General features: G+C 52.2%; 1 protein-coding gene across 1 annotated transcript in view; it reads right to left on the bottom strand.

Moving 5' to 3' along the window:
* The window catches only part of PLXND1 (plexin D1), an 86,663-nt gene that overhangs the window by 43,146 nt on the left and 15,935 nt on the right, over window positions 1-27,582 (bottom strand). Inside the window, exons 2-12 of the mRNA XM_072876153.1 lie at window positions 22,133-22,309; window positions 19,091-19,222; window positions 17,168-17,268; window positions 16,361-16,490; window positions 14,892-15,066; window positions 13,278-13,386; window positions 12,146-12,248; window positions 6,929-7,033; window positions 4,486-4,575; window positions 3,506-3,599; window positions 905-1,068 (exon numbers count right to left, since the gene is read on the bottom strand). Coding sequence (XP_072732254.1) covers window positions 905-1,068; window positions 3,506-3,599; window positions 4,486-4,575; window positions 6,929-7,033; window positions 12,146-12,248; window positions 13,278-13,386; window positions 14,892-15,066; window positions 16,361-16,490; window positions 17,168-17,268; window positions 19,091-19,222; window positions 22,133-22,309 — 1,380 coding nt within the window. The remainder of the gene's footprint in view (window positions 1-904; window positions 1,069-3,505; window positions 3,600-4,485; window positions 4,576-6,928; window positions 7,034-12,145; window positions 12,249-13,277; window positions 13,387-14,891; window positions 15,067-16,360; window positions 16,491-17,167; window positions 17,269-19,090; window positions 19,223-22,132; window positions 22,310-27,582) is intronic.

Raw genomic sequence — 27,582 nt, 5'->3', positions numbered from 1 at the left:
TAGCGACAGAGTCCTGTGACGCTCTGTGCCCTGAACTGCGGTTTCCTTCCATTATTTTCTGGTGAGGTGCTGATAACACTTGATGTGTGCTGGGGAAGGACAGGCTCACGGGGGAGCGCCCCTATCCCACGGTGACAAGAAAGAAGAGGAAGGCAATGGGGATCCTGCAGTCCCTCCATGCAGTGTTACAGCACCCGGATTTTGAGCAGCTATCACTACGCACCTCCCTAAGAACAGAAATCCCATATCCTTGCCGATTTTGATGTTGACATTAGCTGTTTTGCCTCTCCAGCTTCTCCTTTCCTAGGGAGCTCATTTTAAGATTTGCTCTATACACTTTCTTTGTTACTTGTCCCGGACAAATTTATTGGCTCATACCATACCTCTGTGCAGAACCCCAGATCCAAATGCCCCCAACAAACGTTCATTCAACTATAATTTAGATAAAGCTCATTGCAAAATGCATAATGCCAAAAGGTCCCTCTGCCACTCTTAATCTCAGCAGAACTGCAGAGCACATGTGCCTGGAGATAGAGCTCACGTTCACATTTCAGCTATGCTCCATTAAACGCTATTCCTGATAAGAATCCTTCAGCCAAGCCTACAAATCTTTCTCGCTTTTACCAACCCCAGGAACTCTGGGACATTTTCATTGTGCTGGTGTTGTTTTTCCCACTAACATGACAAAGACTGGACCTTGTCACTAGCAAGATGTCCTTGGCATTAGGTGACTCAACCGCATAGAAAGTCAGCGAATAATTCAGTGCTGGTTTTGACCCTGTCCTGTGCCAGGGACAAAGCACAGTTCCTCCTTTGCCCCAAGCCAGGGACAGTGCAGCCGGTTTCAGCCCTCCACACCGCCTGCCATGCCACACTTGCCCTCCACGTTGCATTCGGGTCTTACCTTCTTAATCTCCGGAGCTGGACAGACGTCTGAGATGTGGGGGGGCTCGCTGTGCAGCCTGCAGCTGGAGCTGCTCTCACTCCAGATGCAGCGGTGCCCCAGGTCCTCCCTCCCCAGGCACTGAGAACAGTCAGCACTCCCAGTCGCACAGTTGTACACCTCCACTAAACCACCAGAGACAACAGAAAATGTGAGCTCCTGGGCCTGAGACTTTCATAGCTTTGCTTAGCTTGAGGCAGTCAAATATCCCCCACTCCCCCCACCCCCTGGCTATATTAATCCAAGGAACATCTGAAATCCAGTGGATGAGCAGAGCAGCTTGCACATACAGCAAGATGAGGCAGCGCTTGGCTGCCATCCTGAAGATTTCCCAGAAGGACTGGGTGCTTGTTCTCACTGCAATATAATTTAGCACTTTCTTTTCCTTTTTCTTCCCCTTGAAAAACAAACAACACCCAAACTCGGAACCTTTTGTCAATTTATTCTACATGTTTCCAACTCTCAGCATCCACATGGGAAGCTGCTTTGCAAAGCTGGCTCCATCCTCTTAGCAAAGCAATCACACTGCTTCCACACTGACAAAAATCGGATGGTTACAGTGCTTTGTACAGTGTTTACAGTTCCTTTCCTTCCCCCTGGTGACCATGGGCCCCTTTTATTGACTTCTCCCTTCAGATCTGCTCAGCTCAGCTTCCACATCATTTTCCTACACCGCTTTCACCTCTTCATTAGCTGGTGCCCTAGGTTACATTTCCTCTCCAGCCTAAAGACTTCTGCCGCTGGAGTGTGGGTATCCGCTGAGATAAAGAGCCAGAAACACTCAGGAAACGTTGCTTTCACACCCTTTTCCCCAGAGGAGATTTTGCAGGAGAACATAAAACAAAGAAACAGTCACATTTTGCACTTCTGTTCACGGGAGGATCTCAAGGCGCTTCATAAGCAACTAACGAATCCCTCAGCCTTCAACGGTCTGCCTGTGCTCGTGCTAATGAAACGTCATTGGCACCGAGGGAGTCTCCCATTCTCCACAAAAAAATGAGCTTATTTCACCTCATCCTGAGTGCACCCACTGGGTTACACTGGCTGGTTTTCCACCCAACTGCAAAGAGCTGGGATTCCTTCAGTGGACTACCAAAATACAGGTGACAATAAAAGCTAATAAATATTGAAATAATAAACACTAATAACAGTAATTCCATTAAAGACAGTATAAAAGATGCACACATTTATAATTGGCTCGGCAGATCTCTGTCTCTGCTTGCAAGTCAGCCTCTCTAATTTTACTCGCACCAATCTGATCAAGGTGAGGAGGAGCCAGAGCAGTCTAACGGTCCCACAGGATCTCCAAATATTCTGGCAAATTCAGATTGATGCAAACACAGTCTGTGTAACCGAGCTCTTTCTCCACACAGGAGGGGAGGGGATTCCACACTCTTTCCGCTGTCATTCCTGCTCCCAGCACCACCCACCACCCAAGAGTTTTTTCTTGTACATCAAAATAGTCTTAGCTCAGATCTCCCACCCCTCTCCTTGGGGTTACCTCTGTATCTCAAAAATACGGACACCCTCTTCTTTCTGCAAGGAAGTCATGTATCACGCCTACCCATGCTGGTATTTCAATGGTTATTTCACCAACATGGAATGCTTTGCAAGATAAGCCTCCTTTATACACTGGGATTTACTATGGGGAAACCTTTTTATCCTGGGTCAGAGGCTGATGGTCTTAATGTCTCTCTACCTATTACAGCTATCCTCCAAAGAAAATCTCACTTCAGGCATCTAGTTCTCATTTGCATCTAGGGTAAACCAGTTCCTTCTACTACAATTGCTGACACTGCTGAGAGGGAAAAGAGCCCAAAGCTGCTGCCTGCAGCGAGAGCACACAGCTAGGTGCAGCACCGAGTCTCCGGCCAGGGCAGGGGGGGGCGGCTGTTGTGCAAACGCTGGCTCTGTTGGCCGACTGGCTGGGCTCGTCCTATCTAAACGCCTTGTCTGAGTGCACTCTTAATCTGACTCTTTGCTTGCCTGCCTTAGTCTGCTGATGTAGCAAGGGCTTTTTTGGGAATCCAAGCGTTCTTCCCAGAGACAGCGGGCCAGGGGTGAAATGTGTTTACACATTTTATTCTTTCTCAGCACAGGAGTAAAAAAAAAGACTCCATTTTTACAGCGTGCTGAACCTTGATGCCATGCTCCTGTGAGAGGTCATGGCAGAGCCCTTCCCCATCCCTTATCTCCTCTGGAAGGAATTCCTCCCCGACCCTGGGGATGCCCCACATCTCTGCTGTGACCAAGGGCGCCAGCACACCCTGTCACACGCGCCGCTGGCAGGCGAGACCTCAACCGCTGCCTGCACTCAAGGACAGCGCTTGACTTTCCCTGGGCATAAAGGGGATGTCCGCGGGTGTCTGTCTGGTTTCTGGGCACATGTTCACATGGGTGTAACTCTGGGTAAATACGTTTTTTGCATGTGCCTGACAGAAAGAACCGAGCTGTGCCCGGCTGAGCCATGGTCTCTCTCCTGAACCCATAAACTTTGCCAGGATTTGAGAGTCATTCAAGCTGACCAGATGAGAGCAGAATAAAAATATTTTCAACTCAGACCTGTCATCATCTCTGGACTGTCAATAAATCTGTCTGGTCTGTCCTTCAGCTGAAGGTTCACTGGGAAGAGATGGCTTTTTTCTGATGTGTGGAGCTGCACACAAAAAACCAAATATACAAAAGCTTAGAAAATTTAGCAAAATACGAGGTTCCATACACACACTACATGGATTAACATTCCTCATGAGGCTTCTCTGACCACTGCTTCTCAGTACAGGAGGGTCTCATCTTTAGCAGAGAGAAGGAGAGGGAAGGCTGTTTTCTAATTGTTTTGCTGAGGTCCCAACAAAGGGCACTGGGGCATGGCACGCATCGCCGTGAGAGCAGAACCCTGGCTTGCTGCTATTTTTAGTAGAAACGGACAGGAAAACCTCACAGAGTGGCCAGTCTGCACGTTTTCAGTGCCGAGCTACAATACAGAGTTTTGCAGGTGATGTGATGGGAAAGTGCTCCTCTCCAGCTTCTACTCGCAATATTCCCATTGGTGGAAGCTCAAACGTTTGCTGCATTTCCAAGGTGCAGTCTGCCCTCCAACAACCACACACTGCTCTTTGGCGAGCGTCTGAGCATTTTCTCAGGCCAGTTCCTAGTTCAGAATAAAAGCTACAGAAATAGCAACACTGAAAGGTGGCCAATTTTTTTGCCTGAACTGAACTCTTCCCATTTAGAAAGGCAAACAAGCAGCTCCTTCCCAAACCCCAGCAGACCAGGGACTGGGGCCACTGCAGATACCCACGGAGCAGACAACAACGCAGCATCGGCGGCTCGTAAATGCCCTTCCAGCATCAGCACATGCAAAGAGCCTCTTGCCGGAGGGGTGAACCTGGTTTGCACTTTTTTCAGCTGGAAGTGGAGGGAGGGAGGAGGAGAGGCGGCATCCCAGCCACTGAGTGGGAGGTTGGGGGCAAGACCTTCCCTGCCCTCGGACCTGCCCCTTGCCGCGGGGGAGCAGGGGCTGGCGGCCTCACCCCCCAACTCACCAGCACATGTACGCACTCCACGGCAGAGGAGTTCACCCACCGGGCTTCAAACGTCCTGTCTGTCCCAAAATGGCACTCCAGAGCTGTCTCCTGGGAGAGGAAAGACAAGGGCAGAATGGCTGCAACAACCTTTTTGTGCAGTCCTCCGTCTCAGTCATCTGATACGGCAGGTGCTGTGTCTCTCCTTGTTTCTGCTGTCAGTACCTGAGCTGTGTTCAAGTCAAATAGGAGATCAGAACCCAATACTGTAAATGGGCCTGGGATCTGTGCCTAGTTAATCCTGCTCTGTTACACACCTACACATAAAATTGCTGCAGGCTGAGCGTCGCCTGTGGAGCCAAGCCGTGTCCCTTGCTCTCAGGCCGTGTGCTGCTGTAAAGTGTCACGACCAGGCGTGGGGCAGCCACTCCTGGAGCCGGGGACATGCGGCACATGCAGACCAGGAGACGTGCCTGACCCACGGCACACGCAGACCAGGAGATGTACCTGGCCAGGCTACACTCTTGTAACCCCCGCCAGCAGGGTACCCGGTTTCCTCTGGACCAGGGGTGTTCAGAGCTCATGCTGCAATGCAGACCAAGAGCCAACACGGTCCCAAGCCGCCTCGCCCAAACCAGACCAAACCAGTCTGTGATTTGGGCTCAAAGCCACCTTCCTTCTCCTCCCAACAACTGCACAGAGCAAATCTCTAATTCAAATGAGGACCCAGCCGGGAGTGCGTTCAAAGGCAGACTTTCTGTGTCATTTTCCTGATAACACAAGGACGATATCCTGCCCCGAGTTACTGCTGTGCCCCCATCCTGCAGGAAAAAATCCTATCTCCAAGCAGGTTGATGCTCCACCACTACTGAGGTCTAACTACCCTTTGAAAACTGACAGATCTGATAGAAGACATGAAAGAAAGCGCCAGACTCCTGGCAGGCAGCTGCTGGCTCAGCGAACACACACGTGGCCACGAGGGGGAAACTGGAATCTACTCCAGTGCATCGCTTGTGCCCAGGCAGCTTCTGCTCTGCAGGCTGGCCCCTGCCCCTCGCCTCCTGCCCGCCGTCCGGGCAGTGCCCCCGCAGCAGCGAAGGCGCCAGGGCACATGTCTCCAATGCTCCAAGCTCCGGCAGCGCTCGTGAGCTCCTGTGGAGAGGAAAGGAGAAGAAATCCCTCCCGGCACCCTGGGACAGTTTGCGGATGGTGGTGGGAGGAAGCTGGACTGCCAGAGCCTCTCCAGCCGCCCCGGGAGCGGCAGTGCCTTGGCCCCTTTCCTGCTGACTTCATTTCCTATCGGGTTACATGCAGTATTGCTTCCTCTTCAGCCACCTCCAGCATCCACAGAGGAAGAAGGATTTCTCGCCCTTTTTTGCTGATTGTGGAGGGCACATCCTTGTTTGTAGAGGCCGGACCCGTGCAGGAAACGGCAGCCCCAGCCAGGCGGGAAGAGCTCATTTCTGCCCCTGTGTCAGAGGGCACGAGGTCTGGCAGAAGAGGTGCCTCTGCAGTGCCTGGCAGCCCCCCCGCCGCCCCCAGGGCAGCAAGCCGGGCAGTGCCACCAGCATTTCAAACCTTCTCCTTTCCCTACAGAAAAAGGAGTTGCCTGGCTCTCCAGTGTGCAGGTATCCTCCGCAGAGGCACGGCGATCCAGGCCCCATGAGCCCTGCTGAAGACTTGACCCAAAATGACACAAGGTGGCTTTCTACAAATACCAGAGCTGAGTCAAGTATTTTCCCAGTGCCCAGCCTCCCTGCCCCAAATTCCTCTGGTTCCTCCTGGAGTGTGATGTGTCTCTGAAGGCGCTATTTGATGTCCACTCCTGGTTTTCCCCCTGTTACAATTCACATGCCAGAAAATTTCGCAGAAAAGATTTTTCTTCACAAAAAAAAAAGAGCTCCGCAGTGGCCACCAGAAGTTAAGTTAAAACATATTTCGGTGCTGTACTCCAAGCAGTGGCTTAGCCAGCACAGGGCTCCCTGCCCACAGCTCTGGGCTTTGTCCTTCATTCCTAAGTGCGGGGCGGTGGGGCCGGGCTGGCACAGGGCGCTGGCAGAGCGCAACACCAGCACGCTCTGTGGCAGAGCAAACACCCAGAAGGAAACTGGGAATTTTATTTCCCCCAAACATTTTGTTCTAGTGACTGTTTTACAAGGTGTATAAACCTCCTTTTTCCACCGAATGCAAAAAGCCTGTCACTAATTGTGGGAGATCCCTGGAGAATGCCGTGCACAAAGAGCATCTCCCTTTGGCTTTGCCATGCAACTTCACTCACTGTCGGGGTGGCTGCTTTCCACCACCATCTTTTGTTAATATATTGATTTCAGCTGCTAACACCATCACCCGTTCCCAAGGCAGAAACCAGCTCATACTTAAACTCCCTTCAGCTGACCTGGCCACCTTGCTGCACAGCAGCCTAGGCTCATCTGAGCCTTCCCGATCTCTCCAGGAACTCATTTACCTTAGAGAAAGTCGCGTTAGCCAGTGAGATCGTAATGTCCCGAGATACTCCAGTGGGCATTGGGTCCAATGAGGCAGGTACAATTCGCGGACAGTCGATTTTCTTCTGTTAGGTACAAAACAAGACAAAAAAAAAGAGAGGTTAGCTGGGTATATGCTGATCATCCTCAATGATGAGGCAAGAAGACACATCGGGGCCCTTGATAAGATTAATTTCACTACATCTTTAAAGTCAGATCACACTGTAATCCCAGAAAGTGAAATACCAAAATGGCACCATGATGCACAGAGCGGTAACACCACGTGGAGCCTTACACCCTGGAGTCACCAGCTTTGGCACTGCCTTAAGATCCACCCCTCTGCTAGCGGTCAGACAACCACGGCAGGGTGGCCGTGTTTCCAGAAGGGCTCATCTGCAGCAGCGGGCCAGCAGCCATGGGCCAGCGGAGGGAAGAGTGCAGAAGGAATTCCCCCCTCGGTCCTGCCTGGCTCCTCCGCCAGCTCGGGGACATTGGCAGCTCCCAGCCCCGGGCAGTGGGGCTGCCAAGCCTGCACTTTCATCTTCCTGCACTGGAAAAAAATGTCCTCCCAGGTAAAAAGCAAATCCATATGCACTCCTCAGCTGCCACTCTGGGCAGCTCCCTCATTACATGCACTTAAATGTTAGAAGACGGGGCTGGAGTGACACTAAAAGGAGGCACTGCAGCCTACAATGGCAAATCTGCTGGTGTGACCCCCCTCCTGCCAGCTGGAAGCCAGCCGATGTCTCACACATCGCAATGTGCATTTCTGCAAGCCCCTGCAGAGATTTCGTTTTCCAGCGGTCTCCCTCCTGCACAGTGTCATTTCAGAAGTGTGCGGGGGTTTGTGTGTGCACGCGTGTGCGTGCAGAGGAAAGGGTATAATGAGCTGTAGGGGCTTCAGCAAGGGGACTGTAGCAGTAGGACAGCTGAAATGAAAGGCCTAAATGAAACTGAAGAATGATTTTAAAAGGTCATCTGTCCCCCTACTTTTGTTCTCACTTTAAATTGATGGCTGAGATACCGGAGCTGACTCAGAATTCAAGTCTGTATGACAAGCCCATCCTGTTCTCTCATGAGATGTAAATCACACTGCAAAACTACAGCAAAAATGAAGCCAGATTCTCCGTTGCCCCAGGGTATATCCAGATTAATGCCTTTGACAGTGGAGCCATTGGGGTAAAAGACAACAAAATATTTGGTGCATTATGCAGAGTAATTTGCAGCAAGCAAGATTTCCTTTCTCACTTGCACTAAGGGTTACCGCACTGTGACTCTGCTGATGATGGTGCTGCTGCTGCTCTGACGAGAGGTAGAGCCTGCCCTCCTAGCGCCGAGATGCCCGGCAGGACACATCGCTGGTGCTGGACACACAGTGAGCATGAGGTTTCTCTCTTGCCTTCCCCAGACCTAGCTAGGGGTCAGGGAACTATCTGGAAGTGCCTGTTTGACTGTGGAAAACACACTTCATTTCTATCAGGACACTCATCTTAACCAAGCACAGTTGGTGCTGCCTAAACAAGGAGATTAAATAACAGAGATGCACATGATAAGAGAAGTAAAACAACAAAGCAAAGCACTGGAGAGAGATTTTAGTTCCAAGCCTCTTCTAGGAGAATCAAAAGAGTTAAAATAAAACCAGCAGGGCTACAACTGAAAATTCATGCAAAAGCTCCTATGGCCTGGTGTGTCCTTGCATGTCACAGCAGCTGGCATAGCTTGCTAGATAAATACACTTTAGAGGACTGATTAACTTGTCGTCTTGTAGCCCCTTCTCCTGCTGTTCATCAGCAGCTAGAAATAGAGCTTTCCAGCTGATTATATCATTCTCGTCTGGATCAGGGCAAAGGGTCTGAATGTTTAAAATGCTGTGGATGAAGCCAGTATGATGCTGGCTTCCCGGTGGACCAGTTTTCAGGTGCAGCCACGCCAGCAGTGGTTTGTTTACTGAAAGCTCTGACTGTAGGACGAAGCACCATGTTTCCAGGGCTACAGAGCACCTTGTCTGGCAGGCTGCTCACTGAAATCAGCGGGAAGAGCTAAGAAAGGCACAGAGATAAAACAGGAATGTGCCCAAACCAGGTGCAGCATCCAACTGAACTGCACCTCTGGAGTAGGAGATCAGAGGTGAGAAAGCGAGGATAGGCACGGATATCTTAAAGAAGGATAGGCACAGTTATCCCTGCCAGAGGGTAACCCTGGCTCTCATCGTCTGCTCGAGGTGATGGGAGCACAGTGGGAAGACTGGGTGCAGCTCTCCCTAACATGTACGCAACGCTCCTCGAGACTCATGTTCATAACCCTAATTTCCTCCCTCCAGGCAGAAGAGCAGCTATTCCCTGTGACGATACACGAGCACCCCGTGCCACGCTGTCCCGCACGGTTCCCATGGCCAGGGAGGCAGATCCGACGCTGGGCTGCCAAGGTCCAGCCGTCCCAGCACCTGCGTCCCCCGCCCTTCACACCGGCACTGGTGCTCAGGAGCAGAACAATGTCTCTGCTGGGTTTGATTTTGGCGGAACCGGTTCCTCCAGCATGTGGCTGCATGAGCACGGAGTGCCGGCACACACACAGGGGCAGGAACAAGCTCGGACAGGGCAGGGACACCCTGCCAGCTCAGAGGGACCAGGCAGCCACGGTCCCTCCAGCCCTTGGCTCGGACTGCTCCCCATTTGCAGCACCACAGGCAATGCCACCTCGCCCTCACCCCGCTCTCCGCTTGCTCCCATGTCCTGGAACGTCCTCTGGCCTCGTGCCATGGAGATCCACCAGACCTGATGGTTGGCACACCAGGTCCCACAGCGACTCCAGCACTGTGGGAGGCATCACTGACTGACAGCCACAGCCTCGAGTCTGGCTTTACAAGGCACCATTTGGGTCTGGCCCCAAGAGGCTCTGTGCGAGAAGACCCACGCCCTCCCACCAGTGGCATGGGCACTGCAGGAGGGTTTTACCCTGACATCGTTGGTTTTACTGCTTGTTCCCCCTCCAGGAGCCCTGCACAGCGGAGGGGACAAGGCCAGGCTCTGCCTTGTGGGGCAGGGAACGAGGGGCAGCCGGACTTGGCAAGATCCGGTTCTCAAATCCGCTCCGGCATCTCCCTGGATGCAGTCTGGCAGGGACCCCTGGGCTGAGGCAGGAAAACACACCGCTCCCTGCTCCGTTGAATAACCGCTCTGCCCCTGCCTTTCAAGCAGCAGCTACACTTAAGTCAAAGGACACAGATTATCTCAGGTAATTTTTGCGTTTGCCAGCCAAGTTGCAGGCTATGCGGCGCTTTGTCAAGGAAAAAGTCAATCCAATAACATGGGACCTTCTTCAGAAGTCCTCTCACAGCCCAATCTCTTCCTCTAGATTTAATGAGAAACACATGGCGTACCAGCCGTGACTACAAACATTGATGGAGGACCAATCTGCAGCGGTCCCCAGCCACCCCCACAGCTCTGCTGTCACCCAGTGCCACCGGCGGGGCTGACAGCCCCCGGAGCCCCCGCCCCGAGCAGCAGCCCCAGCGCCCGGGGGCAGGCGCAGCACCAGCATCCGTGGCTCACGGCCCTCTGTGCCACGAGGCCTCATGCCCCGGCAGCCCAGCACGCTGCCAGACACCCGGCACAGCTCCCCGTGTCCTGGCACAGGGCAGACACACCACCGTGCAGCCTCAGTGCGTGAGTCCCACACCAGGGGCAGCCATCAGTGATGGTTTTCAAGTGCCCAGCCCCCATCCAGACAACAAGAGAAAACGCCAGATACTTTCTGAAACTTGGGAAGTTGACAAAGCGGAGGGTGCTTCCTCAAACCGCCCGGTGGGAGCAGCCCAGACATTCACCAAGAAGCACAACCCATCCAGACACACTTCACAAGCCAGGGAACAGACCAGCGCTGCCCTGCGCTGCCAGGAGCCGTCACCCCGCTGCCAGCCAGCAGGGACAGGAAATGTTTCCCCGGGTTTCACACTAGACACGAAGGCGCAGAGCTGTGACATGGTGGCCCCATCTCCTTCCCCATCCCCTGCACTTGCAGGCACCCACCTCCTCCCCACTGAAGGGGAGCAGACGCCAGGGCTGGCCCCAGGGTTGAGCCCGGGCGGTGAGGGTGCGACATCTGACACGGGGCCAAACTCCTGCCAGCGACGAGCACGGGGAACCGCTGGAAGAGCTAAGATGAGAGCAAGAGCACCGGTGCCAAAGGGATATTCAATTTACAGTGTAAAAGCTTGGCTTGGATCTACGGCAGATTGATTGCTAAAAAGCCAATTTCATTTAAATTAACTTCAATTTAAATTTCAGAAGCAGGAACACACTGAGCCTCTGGGTTATTAAAGCTATAATTTGGAAAGGGGCGATTTTCTCCTTTAGACGAGCACCACCAGTGGTGCTCCAGCAAATTATTAACATACTGCAACAGCCTAGTCAAAGCTAAACGAATTGTAAAGTATTGCTACGTTTAGTGTATTACTCAAACCCAGGCATCCCAGGATGCAAAGAAGTAGCGGCATTGCTCCAGATGTGAGAGGTGATGAAGAGCCAAGGGACAGAGCCCGCCGAGAGCACCGGGACAGCCGAATGCTTTAGCCAGGCTGCCAGCCTCCTCACACACACGTGCCTCCAGGCACGGCACAGCACTGCACGGCGGCAGCTTACCTGCCCCACATGCGTCCCTCTCCTGGACACCAGCAGAAGAGGGTGCCCCAAATCCAGCCCAGGACAAGCTGTGGCCAGCAAGTGCCAGCTGCTGATGGAGGAGACCCAGAGCCTGCCGGGAGGAGTGGCTGAGGCTGCGCTGAGCACCAGTGCCCGAAGAGCCCCCAGGGTCGCTAAGTAAAGCGAGGCTCAGCCTGGGGACCTCGAGGCAAGAGGGTCCAAGCCTGGCCTCTGCGCCACGCTCACCCACGCTGCTGCGGAGTGCTGTGAACACGACACATGCAGAGCAGCACTCCAGAGCGGCCCTCCAGCTCTCCATCTGCTGAGCCCTTGGAAGTGAGACACGTATCGCGGCATTTCCGACTGCAGAGACTCCCCAGGGCCATGCAGCACTTCAGCGACACCGAGCAGCGCCATCCTCGGAGCTGCCCCCCACCCGCCGGGGCAGCGCTGCCAAACCCAGGCCATCTGCCTCCATCCCCGGGAGCAGGAAAACAACAGCCACAGCACAGCGACATGGGAAGGTCTCCCAAAGTAGCAAAGTTTGACAGCCCTTACCTTCATCCGCAGCGCGTCGTCACACTGCGAGTGGTTGGAGACACAGGTGTAGGTGGAGGGGCACCAGTGACACTTCCACTTGGTTGAGAGGCAGCTGGTGCATCTGAAATGGCAAAGGTGCAGTGAGAAAAGCAGATTTTAGGCTGCTCAGGGGAGCCACACCTCAGCCATGCAATCAATCTTCACACATTATGTTCAGCCTTTAATGGTGCCCAGAAAAACCCGTCTACGGCAGGCGCTGGGCTGTCCTCTCCTCCTCTCCCTGGGAGCTGTCAGGGGAGGCAAGCAGAGCCCATAATCCCCACTGCCACTCCGAGGCAGCTCCACGGTTTCACTGCCTCTGGTGCTACTGCCTGGCCCCAGGCCACGGCAGACCAGGAGCCACTGGCTCTGGCTCCTCCCCTGCTTAGCGAAAAACACTCTTTTCCCCCAAAACGTTCTTTCCCCCCATCCATCTCCCTGAGGAGCCAGGCACGCTCATGCCCAATGAAGGCTCTCCCCCGCGGTTTGCACAGGGCATGGGACCGCTGGTGGGCAGGACGCGAGGATCCCCGTGGTCAGTCTCCGTTGTTACATTCCTGAAAGGTGGGTGACTTTCTGCAGGTGGCACCAGACCCCTCGCCTCCAGCCCACCGTGCTGATGAGGGGTACAAGGCTGCTCCCACCTGGGGCTGGCAGGGAAGAGAGAGCAGAAGGAATGCACCCCTCCCCACACCCCTCCCTCACCCCCCAGGGATCACTGAGGAGGCTGGCTCTGCTGCCTAAGTGTTAACAGAACAAGCTTTATATAAAAATATTATTCACGTTTAAAAAAACCCCAACATGTCCAGATGGCTCGAGATGCCGCGAGGACCCTCCTTTGTAAATCCCTGGCAGCGCAGCCACTACGCCCCTGCCAAATCTTGCCCGGGCCCCAGCCGCCCCACTGGCAGGGAGGCTGTGCTCCCCCATTAACCCTGCGCGGGGGGACCCTCGTCCGGCTGCGCGTGTGCACCCTCCCGGCTTCAAACCGCTCCATCTGCCTTCGTCACCCCGGTGCCACGTGGCCAGCGCGGCACCACCTGCACCCTGCTGCCGCCTGCCTGCCGCCTGCCCGCGGTGGCCCAGCTGCCTGCGCACCGGGGTCACTTACGCTCTCTTCGGGTAAATGTGTCCAGTTCTTTTGCAATCGTAGATGGTGAAATTGGCACGGATAATGTTTTTGCTGTTGACCCGGAGAGCAGTTTCGACAACCACGTGGTCTGAGAGAATCAAGCCAAAGAATATTGGGTTGCAAGAGCCTCTCGCTCGCACTCAGGCTTAGAAGACAAGACAGACCCTTGGGAAAACAAGGGCTAACTCTGATTTGTTTTCTCTAGGGCTTCCTCCGAGCTGCATTTCAGAGCTTGGACCATTCATCTTTTGCCCTCTGACTTTCAGCTCTTCCCTCTTAAATCAATGCTTTACATCACCCCCACCAGAAAAGAACATTGCAACTTTCAGCAGAAAATTCCAGTGTGTTGTGCAAGTGTTAATTAGCAGAGTTAATTATTGTCTCTGCTTACAGTTGGTGCTAAATGATATTTAAAAAAAAATGTGGTAATTAAAACATGTTAGTTATCATGTTTTAAAACCCCGCTCACTTTCCCCATGACAACAAACCCGCAGAGAAGAGTGGAAATCCCTTTTTTGGCTCCTTAACACGCTATACTAACTCCCCCTTCCCCCAAAATTGCTTCATTTTTTTTTCTTTGCAATTTTGCCATATAAGCACCAGGGACAAGAGACAATGCCTCTTTCAGAATATGTACAATAAATCAGTGCATTGGATTCCAGAAATTCATTTGGACATTGCTGTAACCAACAATACAGAACAGTTAATGATCTCCCATTCTTTGGATAGCTAGGGAGAAAAACAATGTAGCTTTATAAACTTGCCTATGAAAAGTGGGATTTTCAAAAGGACTGGCTAATTCTTCTCCTACTGAAGTCAGCCATCTTCAATAGAGCATTCACTCCAGGCTTGAAAGATGAAGATTTAACAAGCACTCAAGTCTGGAATGAAGCATCGAACTTCTCAGAAGCAGCTATAAAATGGGGCTGTCTCCATCGCCAAAGGGCCAGTATCAGATCTGGTCAGCTCGGCCGTCAAGGCTCAGCTGACTTCAACCAGATCCGCAGGTGCTTGTCACCTCCAGAACGCAGCTCCATGGGGCCTCAAGACAGGCATCCCGCTTGGCACCATCTGAAAACAGGGGGATACTAGAAGACCTCCGTCTGGCTTTTAATTGCATAAATGGGATTAAGAGTTTCTGAGCTGCCTTTAGGTACGCACTTGCTCTTCTTCCAGAACTTCTCCTGAAAGGTAGCGCACGTTCAGGAAGGAAATTGAACAAGAGCAATTGAAAATATCAATATAAGTAGCAACATTATTTGCCCAGGGCTAAAATATTTTTGGTTTAGTACTTACTAAATCTAAAGCAGAAGCTCTAACCAGATAAGTCTTAATAAAATAAGTACATGAATTGGCTTTTAAATTCTGACGTTTAAAACAAAAATTGATAGCTTTGAAATACTATCAATTCATGTTAAGACAGTGGAACTCCCATGCTTTAAAGTCATATGCCCTACAAAACAGAAGCAGCTTGGGTCTTTTTTTCCCTGTATGCATTATCTGCACATACAATTGGAAAAAGAAAAAAAGCCTATGAAAAATTATGTCCACAAAAGTGGCTAGAATGACCCGAGCTTGTTTTCCTCTGCATACCTTGGTTGTCTGGAAACGTAGGATATTTCTCACGTGGAAGTAAACTGCAATAAATAAATTGGTTTACATAATCTCCAGCAACTCTGGCTACTGTGTGGATATTATTTCCATAGTCACATGAAATATTTGTTCCATTCAGGTTCGGGATAGTCCCATTTATTTGTATTATCAGGGCCTATATTTGGACAAAAAAAAACACCCCAGTTATTATGACAGAAAATTATATTTAGAATTTGTCAATGTTTTACAAGCTTTTCATAGGCTAGCGACTCCAAAACAAGTCCACAGATAGCTGTTTTCTTTCATTTTATGCACTTTGAACTCTAAAAGGCATCCACATACAAAACCTTGTTTCAGTGCTAAGAGCTCCGTCACCACCAGCTCCAACAACCGTGGCTGCTGTGTTACCAGCTGGCACGAAAACCCGTCCAGGGCTTTCTGGGGAGACCACTCGGAGGAAGCAGGACGCAAAGGCTAAGCCCTCCCCAGCTGCCCCGGCTGTCCTTGACCCACGCTGCCTGCACGAGCAGAAAATATTAACCCCTGCTTCTGAGTGCCAGAACCTCCCAGCTTGCACCAGTCCATACCAGGGACCGGTGATGGGAGATGTCTCGTGGGAGCCTGCTGGGAGGGCTGCTGGGGGCCAGCCACAAGCCAGCGGCCTCCCCTGGCACACAAGGGCCGAGCGGGCTGGCTGCAGGGGTTTCTTTTTGCCATCAGCCTCCAAGGAGAAGGGACGGGACGTTTTGCAGAAGGGAATGCTTTTCAGGAGGGCGACTCGGGAAAACGCGCAGCCCATGAGCTCGGCTGGCTTCCCTCGCCGTCAGCGGGGTGACTCCCTGGGGACCGCCAGCCCACTGCTCCTGCACGGCAGAAGTGGAGCTGGACCGGTGCTAGGGTCCTGTGGGATCCCTCTCCCCAGCTCTGGTCTGGGCTCTGCCCCAGCCGCTGCCTGTTTACGAGTGATTTCCCCATGTCAGGGCTGGTTGAGAACTTTGGAACATAAAGATTTTTGCCATTGGGAGAGAGTTTGTCTTTAAACGAAAAATATTTTGATGAAAATATTTAAAATATCATTAAAATATTGCTAAAAATAGCGACAATATGAAACCAGAAAATGGGTTGATTTAGCTGTCTGCAGCTGGTCTTCTGTATTTTGAAATTTTACAAATCTCTGCAGTGTGTTTAGTGCAGCAGCTTAGAAGTCCTGTTCACCTACAGGCTCAGCAGCTGACGTCCTGCTGGCTTCCAGCATGTCGAGGCGCAGGAGGTCACCTCCAGGCGCTTTTGAGAACCTTGGCCTGACTTGGTAGCATACAACAGAGCTCAGCATCCCCACGACCCATATCCGAGCCACATGGAGCCGTGCTGCTACGCCAGAGGAGCATGGATATTTATCAGCCCTGAGAGCAGGTAACGACTCTATGGGACGCTGTGCATGATTAATTTGGTATTCACATCAAACGCACCGGGTTGTCTTTGTCGATATTAATCTCGGGCTCCAAGATGGTCATGGAAGGGCACTGCTGCACTCCTTCACTTGCACTCGCCCAGAAGTTGGCCCCTGTGAAGTTTGTGCACTCATGCTGCAGAGAACACCTGCAATGAACAGGGGAACAATTAATGGTTGCTTATTTTCAAAACAGGTGATAAAAATGTTGACTTCCTTGCAAGGGAAGATCCTGAGAAAATCCTGTGCCTACACCTTTTTCCTCCATCCATGCAGCTAAGCCTAAAGCTTTGCTGCTATATTTAAAGTGTCTGGTTGCCACGATAAGAGCACATACTCCCACCATCATCAACGGAGCATCAGGATTCAGGGTGAGCGAGAGCAGGCAGGCTGAACCCAGAACCAAAGTGGAGAAGGTGACATTTTGTCCGACTTCTTCAATTTGTAAACACGGAGTGTAATTTTGTAAATCCCTTTTTGAGTGTTGATTGTCTCCTACACATAAATAATAATTGCAAGGGCAAAAGACGGTCTTTAACAGGGTGTTGGCTCTCTCAGTCCCATGGTTGGATGCCTGCAAGATATTCTTTGCACTGGAAGCTGACTGCAGCATAACAATGCAGCTACAGTTAAATCCTGGCTCTGAAGAGCATCCCAACCGTTTGAGACCAGATGCAATTGTTTTTAAAAGCACGTATTTCGTAAGGAATGGACAAAGACTAATGGTAGTGTGACTGTGTGGAAATATAAAAGGCACCCAAAACTCTTGGCCGGGCTTGAAGGACAAAGGACATGCCAAAGCGCACTAGGACACAACCAGTCCTACCTGGTCTCCATCGTGCACCACCCGCAGTAAGCATCAGCGGCGGCCAGGCACTCCGTGCATGTCGAGTACTGGTTGCAGGCAGCCACCTTCACCCGCGTCATCTGCACAACAACAGCACAACTGCTTCCAAATGGTTTACAACACCACAGCAACACTCAACCCGACCGGGGTGCGCTGGTATGGCCATGTGTAGCTAGCGACGAGACACCAGGATCTCAGGCTACTTTTGCTGTTAGCCTGGACCAAGCCTTACAGAATGGACAACAATGAGCAGACCTTGGCACCACCATCCTCCACCCCACACCGCTCAGAGGTGGGCGCTCTGTGCACGACCAGCCCACACGGGGACGGGACAGGCAGCTGCCCGCTGCCCACTGCCCTGCCGGTGCCCCCAGCAGAGCCCGTCCCAGCCTGGGGGCCGCACGCCCCAGGGCAGGTAGGGGTGCCCAAGGGAGCGGGCTTGCTGCTGCCGGCGTAGTCGCCTCACGGGGTGCACGGCAGCACTAAGCTGAGCTGAGCTGCTCCTTTTCAGCCAGCACCTTGGCAATAGATGTGTGATGGTCAGGCTATGGAGAGCAACACCACACCTTTCTGATGCGTCAGATGGAGATGGTTTCACAGCTTGTCCCTCCCTGTGAAAAGCTCTCACTCAGACCTGCAGAAAGTGCCTTTCTAGAGAGAGCTGAACGCTATCTGGCCATTTACAAAACGACTGGAAAGCAAAACCGCTCTGGAAACCTAAATTTCTAAAGAAATCAAAGTACCTCTGGGGACCTGCTTGGCAGGAGCAGTTGGAGGGAAAGCATGTGTCAGTTTCTGCTTTTTCCTCCCTCGATTTCTAAACATTTGGGAAGGAAAACTGAGTCATTTGGTACAGCAGGGACTGACAACATGAGGTGCTGAGAACCCAGAGCTCCCACCAGGCAAGCACACCTTGGACTGCGGGCTCCTCGGCCCGACCCCCACTTTACCTGAAGCACTCAGCTGCTTCCCAGCCCTGCGGCGCTCAGCACCCACCCAACCCCATCGAGCTCCCAGGGAGCTTCCCAGGATGCTAATTCCACCATGGAAAAATTAACTCATCTCGTTAATTGGAAAAGAAACAGACAGAGGACAGCATCACAAGTGCTGCACTGGGTGTTTGATCAAGCCCAAGTAAGGTGCATGGCCCAGCCTGGGAGCTGAGATGAGACAGCCTGGAACATCGGCTAAAGAGGCATCCCGGGAGGGTTCTGTGAAATGATAATGACCAATCTGCAGGGAATTAGGGCTTGGAAAATACAAATGCAACATATAACATTTGTGGTTGTGCATCTGTTTTGACAGATTAAAATGTAATTCAGGACAAACCACCAGTGCCTGGAGCGCTCAGCTCTCGTCTTCCTCCTCTGCTCACTTGACGGAGATGAGACCGTCTGTTTCTACCTGCTGCGGCGTTCCCAGTCTCCACAGAGAGCCCTCCTCCCATCCAGCCCTCCTGCTGGCCAAGCTGAGCAGAAACCTCCCCCAGGGATCATTTCTGACAGGCAGACTTTTTGTCTGTAGGATCTCCTAAAAGCCTCCTTACAGACTGTGTACCGTAATTTTTGGGTTTCTATACAGGAACAACCTCTGCTTATTTCTGCACTCCCGTAAGTGGGATTGCTTTTGATATCTTTCACTCTTCTTTTTACCTTGCCACCACAAAGACGAGAAGCCAGTCTGCTCGGCATGACCCCCACCCCGTGCAGGAGAATGGACAGGCACAGGTACCCCACCTCGGAAAGCCCTTCAACACCTCAGCCAAAGCTCTGAACTTCTTGGCTCTGCCCATTAATGTTAAAGCAAATTTTATTGTCCCTTCCTGCTCCCAGCTTAGTGCTGAATGCTAAATCAAATGCATGATGCTCAAAGCACTATTTTGCTGAAGACTAAAGGTCTCACCTGATAGGAGGTCATCAGATAAAGGTAGGTGGAATCAGAAGGGTCGAACTGCATGATGGGGTGGACAGGCTCTCCGTAAGCCACCGAAATGGATCTCCTGCTAATAACCTTCATGGTACTGTCCAGATTGATCTGTAGTGAGAAGAAGACACTCATCGAGACCATTTTTCAAACACTACGGGGAGAAGACTATTTTTCCTCGGTTATAAACAAGAACCAAAGTGGTATCTAATGGTGTTCCACATTTTCAAGTGCTGTAAATCTCTACACGCTTCACAAGCTGCACACACAGAGCTTTACTGAAAAGCCAGCTCTGGGAAGGCACTAAGTGGTCCAGAAAGCCCCGGCCATGGCCAGGAGCAGTGCCCAGTGGTGAACAACCCTCGCAGCTCTTGGTGCCTCTGCTTAAAGCCCTCTGTTTGAGAGGCTGCCTGCAAAACTTCTAGTCTAAGGCTCTACCCACTGCACAGCTCGACTGCGCGGCTGTTTCCAGCAGGCCACAGCAGTGTTACTCTCGCTTTACCCTAATGTAAGTGGCACCAGCCTTCAGCCCTCATTACATACATATGTGCATTTCTATTACAAAGAACATTGCATTTCCAAAGCTTAATGAAAAACAGTGAAAATCAGCAACGGGGCTATACAACATGGCATCCCCTGCTCCCTGCATATTTGAAAAATAAGTGTTGTCATTCCTGGCCAAAAGAAGCTTTTATCCCTGCTAACTCCAGAAGACCATGGCAGCTGCCGCAAGAGAGCCGAATCCTACCTTGCCTCATGAATCACCAGCTGAAGCGCTGGCAGTGATGGAAGAGGCTGCAAAGCATCAGCCTGCCTTTCAGATCCCAGAATGTCTTGGCATTTGACTTGAAACTCAGCAAATTAAATGTGGCATTGCTGAGAGGAAATAACAATAGGGCTACACAATTTCGCATGACAGTCACTTTTCAGCTTAAAACAGAAAGGGAGCAAGGAAAATTCCTACCTCCTTACTAGCAAGTGAAGGTAATAATTGTAAGGACCAAGTGTGCCTCTGCTCTCTAAAGTCTGGATTAATTAATTAACATAGGATTAATTAATTCTTACACTAGAGCAGCACCAACATGTCCCAGTAAGATAGCACAAGCTTAAAGCAGAGGGTTTCCCTCTGCTAAGAACCGTATGCAAGCACTGCAAGCTACAATTTACAAAAAAGAAGAGAACTATCATTATCCCCATTTTAAAAGGTGGCTATCCAGAATCTAAATGATTTGCCTGGGATCACCCAAGATGTCCATGAACTGAGTCCCAACGCCCTCCACTTTAGCTTTGTGACCATCCTCTCTCCCTTCTTGCTGAGATTTGCTCTACACTTGGCTGTTTCTAGGCACCTGTCCCTAGGTCCCACTGCCTCCTGGGCTCATTTACCCTACGCTTTCACCGCACGGGCACTTTCCCTGGATCCCCGTGAGCTGTGGGCGCCCAGGGGAGAGCCACCGCAGCGGCGCAGAGGGGCAGAGACCACCAGTCCTCTCATCAGAGCAGGGCCGGGGCGTGCTGGGGCACACGTGCTGCACTGGGGCTGGTGAGAGCAGGGTGGGCCGAACTCCTGGGTAACCCCACCACAGCTCCTCGTCTACGGCCTTCCAGACCTGGACACGTGGGGACTCGCCAGAACAGGCCCTTCCCACCCCGTCTCCTTCGAGGGCACTGCACCCTGGCACACCTTGCCCTGGCCACCGCTTCCCAAGGGCTGTTTTTCCTTTAATGACTGCTGGACGTGGCACTGATAATGGCCCTCACGAAACACCCGTCTGCAGCCTATCTGATTAATTCCCCATGCATACCCCTGGCAGCCATAATTGCTGCTGGCAGGAGCTGGTCGAGCACTATTTCTGCCCCTTTGCTGTCTTTTCTCAGGCAGCAAATCTGAATGATAACTCGTGCAAAGTATCTTGTAGCCCGTGCCAAATAACAAGGAGCCCCGAAGGTAAAAGGGCTTCTGGTTATGCAGCTGTGTTGTAGAATTAGATTAGAGCTATCTGAGCAAATTATCCCAGCAAAGGGTAGCCAGGAGCCTCTCCCTAATGGAGGCTCAGCAGATAAGGCTGCTTTCTCTGAGATGATAATGGAAGCAGAGCTGTTAATACTGTGTGAACAGGGCTGCGCTGCGTGTGGCATGTGCCTCTCCAGCCCGGTGCACCTGGCCGGGGTGCCAGCTTCCTCCCACCCTTGTGAATTACCTGCCCCTGTGGGCAAAAATCAAAGCAGTGAGTTTCTTTGTGATCGTTCCCACATTTCTAACAGGAGCGCTTGGACGCAAGGGAAGAGATTGGATCAGTTTTCTTCTCTCCAAGCATTTCGATCCAATATTCTACATTATACACCACTCACCCCAGGCTGAGACAAAGCAGGTATCAGCCGTGTCTCTGCTCCAGGGCTTTTTTCCCCTCTCCTCTGTGGACTTTTGATGCTGAGAGTACACCAAACTGTTGTGGCTGGCTGGAATCAAAACCTTCTTTGGCAAACTTCAACTGCTAAACTTACTGAAACCTTGGCCTGGCATCTTGGCTCCGGAGCCAGGGTATTGCATTGCCCTACATTGCCTTTGGCACGTTATTTAAAACAGATACTCCATCAGATGCGTGGGTTCACACCTGCTTTGGACTCAGCTGTGATGAAGCATCTCTCGGTGATTCCCCTGTCTACATGAAGCCTTCAAAAGCCATCAGCTTGGAGGGGGAATTTATTAGAAGAGCTGTTAATAATTAAATGCTGCACAATAACATTTCCAGCATAGGGTTCATCAAGAACATCCTGCTTGCATGGCAGCCTTGAACAGTAATTAACGGCCACCAGCCACCAGGCAGCATACATCACTGTACAGATTACGGCAGCATCCAATTACTTCTTCGTTGCCACGCAAAAGCAGGTGCTCAGACAAACTCGACAACAGACATTGTCCTCTGTGCAAACCAGGGCTGCTGGAAGGGGAAGCCCCGCCACCCTCCCTGTCCCCCCAGCCCTGCCTCCCCCGTGTTGGTGCTGCTGGGCTCCACTTGCCTTCAGGAGTCCTCCGCTGGCAGTGCCCAGGAACACAACGGTGTAGTTATTGACGCTGGCCACCGCTACCGCCGTCAGGCCGCTGTAGGTGAACACGGGGGTCGCTGTGACGGGGTTCACGATGGCCAGCGGGTGCTGAAGGTGCGCAGCTCCACAGTCCAGCTGCTCCGGCTGCAGCTGCGGAGAGACATGCACGTCAACGGGCTGCAGCAAACGCCAGCGGGTCCCCCCCGCCATCACTGCCTCGGGCTCAGTGTGGACAAACTGCTGATGGCCCTGCTGCGCCCAGGGAAAGCTCCTCACTACCGAGTCATGGAATGGGAAAATGTAACTCGTTAACATGGGAGCAAAGAGCTGTAACAGAGCCTCCTTTCTGCTTACCAGATCTACCCTCAGAGCCAAATCCAGACCAGGCTTTGCTGGAGATGAGCTGCTGGAGGAGCTCTGCCCTTGCTCATGCTATGGGCAGGACCAGGGCAGCACCAGGATCGCTGCTGGAGCCATCCAGGTGCAGGGCACCCCAGGAGGGCGTCCCCAGCCAAAGACCCATTTACTGTAGCGGCACCCTCACCTCAATACAAAGGTCAGGTGCGACGGTAAAAGGGGACAAGGGGTCTCCTTGCTCCCCTCTCCCACCGAAGCAGTCAGAGGTCTCTTCTCTGGCACGGCGCTGGAAGCCCCTTGCCAGCGGGGGCTGCGCCACAGGTGAGGTTTCTCAGCCTGCCAAAGATGAGCCGTCCCCAGTGGCCGCCTGCCCTTGCAGAGGCAGTTGCTCTGCCCGCAGAGGGCTGGTCCCATGCGCGACCCCCGCTGCGATGGGTCCCCTTCCCGTGCATGGCCCCAGCACTGCAATGGGACCCCTTCCCATGCGCCGCCCCAGCGCTGCGATGGGTCCCCTTCCCGTGCGTGGCCCCAGTGCTGCAATGGGTCCCCTTCCCGCTGGTCAGCCCTCGGGATCAGCGCTTGGGAGCGCACGGAGCCGCGCTCAGCTGAGGCAGCTGCAAGCCCAGCAGCCATCTCCAGCTCCTTCCCTCTCAAACAAAAGGTGAAGCAAAAGTTTCTCCAATAAAAGAACTCAAAATATTATTATTTCTGCAAGTAAGTAAGGAAGTGAGTGAGAACAGAGCCAAGGGGGGGGGGGAAGCTTGCTGGAGACTCTCAGGACTGTAAATCCTGGCTCTGATCTTGCTGCTACTGTAGTCAACAGCAAAATTTCCACTGGTCTTCCACTGGGACAGGACAGGATGGAGGAGCTGCCGAGTGGGAGGAGGCACTGTGCTGCGGGACATGGAGGGAAGAGCAGCAGCTGCAAAACTCTGCCCAGAAATGCTGGAGCCACCGACCCCGTCCAGCCTCAACCCGCAGCCGCTCACCGTGCCCCAGGGAACAAGTACAGCTGTGTCCTGTGCCCAAGACCACAAGATGTTCATTATTTGCCTCTGCTTCTGCTTTCAAGCTGTTCCCCAAAGCTCTGGGGGAGCAGGAACTGCCTTTGTTACAGAAAAGTTAAATTCAGGACAGCAGGACAGCAGGCGCCGCAGCTCGAGCAGGCGCACGGCTCTGGCAGGAACTGGGGCGGTGAGCAGCACTGCCGGGGCTGGCCCCGGTGGACGAGCCGCCTCGCACGAGGGCTGGCAACTGGAGACATGAGGCCGGAATCAAGGCTGCCATGTCAATTCTCTATCAGGTGCCAAGGGGCGAAGGCAGAGGACGATTGCTAAGGACTCCTCACCCGTGAGCCTTGTCTGCGAGCAGGCATTTGGCTCATTTGGACCAAAGCAAGACAACAGACTTTACTATCCTATGCTAAATTAATTAGCACAGTTGCTGCATGACAGCAGCATTTGAAAATGGGACTGATGCTTCATATTCCTCCTACCCTGCTGAGATGCACCCAAGATTTATGACCACTCTCACCCTGAATCTTCCGAGACTCTCCTTATAATTTCCGCTCAGACAATGTGGATGGATTCAACAACGTCTGAATATCACAACAGTCTGGCTGCCAACAATTCACCTGCTGTCACTCCTACAGCAGCTTTTATGAAGTGCTGTGGGTGCAGCCGAAGCTGTTCAAATGATGGGCATGTTTCAAGGGCCATTACCACATCATCTACAGTGCCATTTCAGGCTCATCTTAAGAGAAGCCGCAATTGCGCTGTCACCCTTCCCGGGTGCGGGCATGCAGCTGCAGGGCTGACGTGCCGACGACTGTGGGTATTTGCAGGCTGCCTGAAAGCACACCAAATTAAGGCCCTGATTGTGGGAAGTGCTTATACAAAACTCTAGACAAGAGACCGCTGGCGGACTGCAACCCACACCCCTAAAACTAAGCACATTTTACGCCTTTCTGAACTCCACCATAACGTGGATATCCCTTCCAAAATAATCATCAGGAGTGCTAATTTAAGCAGAACAAATGCAGGGATTTGAGGCTGTATCTGTTAAAAACCTGGACCACATGCTTCTCCTTCCACCAGGCAGGAGAAGTTGACAACCAGCCTGTTTAGCATATTCCTTCCTCCCTGGGCTGAGTACACCAGGGCCTGTATTTTAATTCCCTTATTATCATTATTATTTCATTAATGGAACCAGACTAAATCTTCAGCTCTCCCCTCTCTTCAGCCCGTTTAGGAGATTAGGCAAATCTTCAGGCTTTGCAGCCAGCGCGTGAGACCCAGGCAGGACCACCCCTCTGCTCCAACCTTGTGCCCGGACCCCGGTTTGGGGCGCACCTCCTGCCTTGTGCCTGTCCCCTCTCCCGGCCACGACCACACATCTTGGGCTGGTGCCACATTACAGCAACATGCCCCTGGAAAAAAATGGGGAAGAAACTCAAAACATGTGCGAAGCAACTGGGCTGCGTCTCCGGGATCGAGGGATGGCGTCCCCCCGCCAGACCACGGCCAGGCTGGGGACCTCTCTGCAGGGGCAGTCGGCGCGGGCGCCGCAGGCCGTGGCACTGCCCCCTCCTCGTCTTTGCGTGGGAGAAGACAGCAGCAAACCCCACCGGGCTGGGTGTCAACTGTAGGTGCCAGCCAGCTCTCGGTCTTCTGTAGCAGCTGGTCAGCAAACAGCACTGGCTTCCCGAGTACCTGGTGCCGTCACAGACCCACAGCATCCTCTGTGCAATGGCACACACAGCAGACAATTCCCCTGCTCTGCAGAACGGCTCATCCCCCCTGCCCGGAGGGAGCGCGCCGCTGCAGACGCAACCAGGACTCATTTCCCTGCTTCTGGACCAGCACAAGCGTGCTGTCGCAAACGGCAGGCTGGGTCCTTTCCACGAAACAACCCTGATCTCGGTCCCCTGCACCCCAGCAGACACCAAACCCCACGTCCGCTGCTGCTGCCGGTCGCGTCAGACGTGAAGTAACAAAGACTGACTTGAAAAACTTCCTGTGCTAAAGAGAGTGCCAAGCAGGAGGCAACATGCTCGGAGCTGCAGCTTGGTTCACATGGGACCAAGACGAAAGGATCAAGTGTTGTAGATGTAAGTGACTTTGCTAAATGCATTTTGCAGTTTTACGGTATTTCATTCTATTAAAAAATAAAACCGTAGCCCAAATTCTTAAGCGTGTATGTTTCCCTCTGTAACTGGGCAACACAACCTTTTTATACCATACACAGGATACGGCAAGCCATTCGTGTTTCTGATTTAATGGTCCCTTCCATTCACAGCCAGACTTTTAGAAATGCACTTGGGTTTATTTATTTGTCTTGGGGATGGTTATCTCTAGCCCCTCTTCATTACTCTTTACCACTATTAACCACCCGAAGCTCACAAGGCTCCTGCCAGCTGGGAAGCTGAGGCACAGAGGCACCTCAGGTGCGTGGGGGCCCGAGGGATGCTCAGCACCTCGTCTCCGCAGCAGCTGCCCGGGGAGCTGGTACTGGCGTTTCTCTGCCTGCAGCTTCACCCCTCCCAGCCCAAGGGATGCAGCCCTTTCTTCTCACAGGTGGCCGAAATCACGGGAAGTTCCTTATCTGCTGCGCCTGCCTGTGTGTAAATCACGCATTTCTGACCCAATAGCAGCGCAAAGTGTCTTCCACGGTAAACAGGATGTAACTATTCTAACACAGGCCAAGCTTTATTTTGGCCACATACATCCTTCCTCTGAAACACCTTTCTTTAAATGACATCAGCTCTTCTGACTGATGGGCAGGAGGAAACATATGGTGTTTCCCTCTCTCAGGTCTCAGGGTGGGGTGACACACTGCGCTGCTGCTGTCTGTAAACCACAGCACCGAGGGGACATCTTAACTCTGCCACATTACGGTAAACAGGATACGGCCGAGTCACATCCTTCTGCAAGCACCAGGCAATCACTGCAGCTTGGGAAATCACACTTCAAGGTTGTGCTAAAACGCTTTCTCCATGCGGAATGGGTTAAATCTCGCTCCATCTTAAATCAATCTGCCCTACCCTAAAGTGGGGAAAGCATAAACGTTATGTTTTCTTCCAAAACCAATCTCTTTCTATCATCTGCATTTTGAAACAACCCTGTGGGCATTTAGTGTATTGCCACTATTTTTCTGCTACACACTCTGGATACTCAGTAACTCAGGGAAATATTGGGTGGGTCTAGATTCAGATCCTTCTGCTCTCAAAACATTTGACTCTGCCACTTTGATGCTAACGAAGAGCCACCTCGGGCACAAGCTGGAGACAACCCACAACCGGCACCGGCCGAGCAGCATTGCTGTCACCCCACGCACTTGCAAGGAGGGCATACTCGGTATTTTTGCAAAATTTCACAAGTGATGCAAATTAATTCAAACCAAGGAGCCACATCTAAGAGGAGGGTTAGTCAGATTAACCCGTGAGCGTGATTGCAAAAACAAAGCGGGACAGAGATAAAAGATTTCCAGCCACATCAGAGCTCAAGAGTTCAGCTATTTTCACGGCACAAGTTCAGTTCTTTATCCCAGGCCTAAAAGGAGCAGAAAAAGCGATTTCCCAGAATTTCCATTACAGCTCCCCAGCCGTGGGCGCTGCGCCCCAGAGGCAGGCGCGCAGGATGTCCCTTCGGGAAGGAAGTCTGCTGGAAACAGAAGGAGGAAGAGGAGTGGTGAGGCAGCACTCAGGAAAACCATGAAACGTACTGATTTCTGCATCCTGTGTTTGTGACCTCAAAAATAGTTCTTAAGCAAAGATGGAGTTTATTTCTGAATCAAAAGCAGGCTGCAGTTCAGAAAAAAGCCCTGCAGCTTTTGCTTTCAGCAAGGCTCTTCTGACTCCGCTACAGCGGGTCTGAAAGCTTCGCAGAGCAGCAGTAAGTGGAAAGGGAGTCCAGCCCCCTTCATGCCTCGTATCAGAGTGGATTACTGTTGGCTTCTAGCATGCCTGGAGTCCTGGGAAAATGACACAGCCAGCATCTGATAATCCGCTCCAAACTTGTTGATTTGTGGGACTTAGCCATCATCTTCATAGGCTCAAAATTTGGCAG

The sequence above is a fragment of the Ciconia boyciana genome, chromosome 11 (assembly GCF_034638445.1).
Source record: "Ciconia boyciana chromosome 11, ASM3463844v1, whole genome shotgun sequence".
NCBI classification, from domain to species: domain Eukaryota; kingdom Metazoa; phylum Chordata; class Aves; order Ciconiiformes; family Ciconiidae; genus Ciconia; species Ciconia boyciana.
Note: the sequence above shows the minus strand (reverse complement) of the source record. Positions and strands in the feature narration are given on the sequence as shown.